Consider the following 2875-nt stretch of genomic DNA (forward strand, 5'->3'; position numbering starts at 1 on the left):
TTAGCAAAAAAATAGAGCATAGTTTTTGGTGTGCTGCAGAATTTTAGTAATTAGCTTATGCGTGCCAGTAGATGAAAAAGATTGAAAATCAACAGTCATTGTCTCAAAAGGTATTAAAATAAAAATTTCACGGGGGCAGGGGGCGGAAAGGAGGCTGGTTTCCAATAACTCGAAAGCCTTGGGAAAAAAAAAATCCCCAAACTCAGCATCATGAATTCTATTCAACTTCAGAACTTTTGCTTCTGTATTCAGCGATGCACGTCCACCCCCTCAGTGTCTCTTTAACAATGCAAAGACCCACCTCTAGTCTTGTTTCTCGGTTAATACTGGTTAATATTCCGGGCTAATACTTTACAGCAGTATTTCTGAAGGGGTTCATCCTGACACAGGTTAACCTAATCAGAAACTACACTGATGCCAATAGAGACGAAACATCAAGGTAACGCGTAGGATTTTATTTTTAAAATATCGGTATGATACTCTGGTATGGAATAAGGTGTACAAATCTGCACGCATCACATTCATAAAAGCCACCAAATCCTGTGCATCAGAAATACAGAAACAAAGGGATCTGGTTAGGTAACAATGATTGCAACACTCAGATGGAAAACGAACTAAGTGTGCAAGCTCTTGTGTCAATGTGAACGGGTGTTCGGATCCCAATCGCCAGCCTTATCTCAAACCCACAGAGAGAATGGGAGGGGGCGGAGAGGGGGCTGGATGGAGTTCGGAGACCTGACTCCACTGCTGAACAGCTCTGTGGCTTCTTGTGAATCAATGAAGCCAGCTAACATCTGTTTCCTAGTGTTCATATTTGTCAAAAGGAGGAGGACGAGGGAACGAGGAAGGCCTCAAATTTAATGATTATAAACACTCAATGTCTGCAAACTTCCACCCTGCTGATTACTGATCATATTTTATCATTTTACTCTTTTAAAAAGTATTTTTATTGATTTCAGAGAGGAAGGGAGAAGGAGAGAGGGATAGAAACATCAATGATGAGAATCATTGATCGGCTGCCTCCTGCATGCCCTACACTGGGGGTGAAGCCCGCAACCTGGGCATGTGCCCTGACGGGGAATTGAACCATGACCTCCTGGTTCATAGGTAGATGCTCAACCAGTGAGCCACGCTGGCCAGGCTCATGTTTTAATTCTAAATCTTTTATTTTAAAATCCCATGAAATATTTTCAGAAAAGCGTTTAAAATTATTAGCTTTCCTTTCCAAATGCTTTTCTTTCCCATTTAGGTAATTCTAAATATAAGTTTTAAGGGGACATTTAAATCATATCAAGGCACTCATGGGATAGGATTTGATTAACTTCTGGCCAACGACTGTGGGTAAGATTAAAAATGAATGTGTTCTCACAGATCTTCAATGTAAATGAACACAAGTGTCTTGAATACAAGTTGAACGGGCCATGCAAAATCTCACCAGTTTTAATAATAAAAGTAAAGAAAGTAGACTTACAGCAGCTGTATTTTAGAGCTGGAAGAGAGAATGACTTAGCTTAGTCAATGAATGGACAGAACCACTTCTCCAGGAAGGAGGCTGGCTTGAGCACGCCCCTCTTTCCTGAGAAGCGAGGGCGGAGTGATTCACCCACAAAGACACCGTTGCATTCTTGGGCTAAGCTACCATGCACACAGCCTGTCTGTCACAGAGAGTGAATTGCTAAGAAAAACGCATCTTGCCCTCTAAATCTCGACATGTTCAGAGGACGGGACTCAGTCGGACTTCTCGTGGAAATGAGGTGCAACAGAAACTCTTGTTAGTGTGAACACTTTCTAAGATGTCTTAGTGTCGCTGTGAATGCCATGCTGCAAAGGAGGATCTGTAGGCAAGAAGGTTGCACCTCGTTGCTGGCATGGCTTCTCTGGTTAGTCCCTTTCCAAATGCAAAATGAACGCAGCGCCATAAACACCATTTAGCTTTTCTCTGATGAGCAAGGACCAGTCAATTCCTGTTGGCAACATCCTAGACACCAATTCCCTGTGTGTCCTGATACGGGCAGTCTCTGAGAAATGGAAGGAACATATGCCGATCCCAGACTGTGCTCTGAAGGTTCTCTCTTTAAATAAGTGAACGGCATTAGATCCTTCGTATGTTTCTTTCACAAGAATATTGCTATTGATTTCAGAGAGGAAGAGAGACAGAGAAACCTATCAATGATGAGAGAGAATCATTGATCGGCTGCCTCCTGCACACCCCTCACTGGGGATCGAGCCCACAACCTGGGCTTGTGCCCTGACTGGGAATTGAACTGTGACCTGCTGGTTCATAGCTCGACGCTCAACCACTGAGCCAGGCCGGCCGAGTCTTCATCTGCCTTTTACCAGCTCCTGCAAGTGGGGCATCAGCCTTATAGGAGATCTGGCCAAACAACGATTACACATCAGGGAATAAAGTCCAAATGAGAAAAAGACAACCTTTGAGCTTCCTTAACAGTTTAGCAAATGATAGGGCTGATGCAGCATCGTTACCCGTCTGGGCATCCGGTCAGCTACAGCAAAAGCAATTCTTCAAAGACCGGTTTTGGCCCCTGACACCTCATAGGACAAGGTCCACCTCACAGGAAGATGGACCTTTCCCTGTGAGGCCCAGGTGGGCACATAATGGCCTGCAGGCTATTTAGTGAGGATAAATATTTGGTTCTTCCAAAGCTACCTTCACGTTGAACGTTATTTCCTCCATGACGTACACGCGCTCAGGGAACGCTTTGGCCACCTCCTCCACGCTGTTGAAATATTGCACTGGCTCCTTTATATCTCGGTCCTGTTCCAGCAGCTTGAATTGGCCTGAAAGACATGATAAACAGAAGAGAGGTGAGATGTTTACGGGGCACCGCTGTCCCCGTGGTGACGGGATCCCCTT

The 2875-nt window shown here is 44.5% G+C and overlaps 1 protein-coding gene across 1 annotated transcript in view; it reads right to left on the minus strand.

Annotated features, from left to right (window-relative positions):
* GAREM1 (GRB2 associated regulator of MAPK1 subtype 1) overlaps positions 1–2875 on the minus strand; it is a 127354-nt gene that overhangs the window by 26855 nt on the left and 97624 nt on the right. The window contains exon 3 of the mRNA XM_006766396.2: positions 2669–2799. Coding sequence (XP_006766459.1) covers positions 2669–2799 — 131 coding nt within the window. The remainder of the gene's footprint in view (positions 1–2668; positions 2800–2875) is intronic.

Source organism: Myotis davidii, unplaced genomic scaffold (assembly GCF_000327345.1).
Source record: "Myotis davidii unplaced genomic scaffold, ASM32734v1 scaffold520, whole genome shotgun sequence".
In the NCBI taxonomy this organism is placed as follows: Eukaryota; Metazoa; Chordata; class Mammalia; order Chiroptera; family Vespertilionidae; genus Myotis; species Myotis davidii.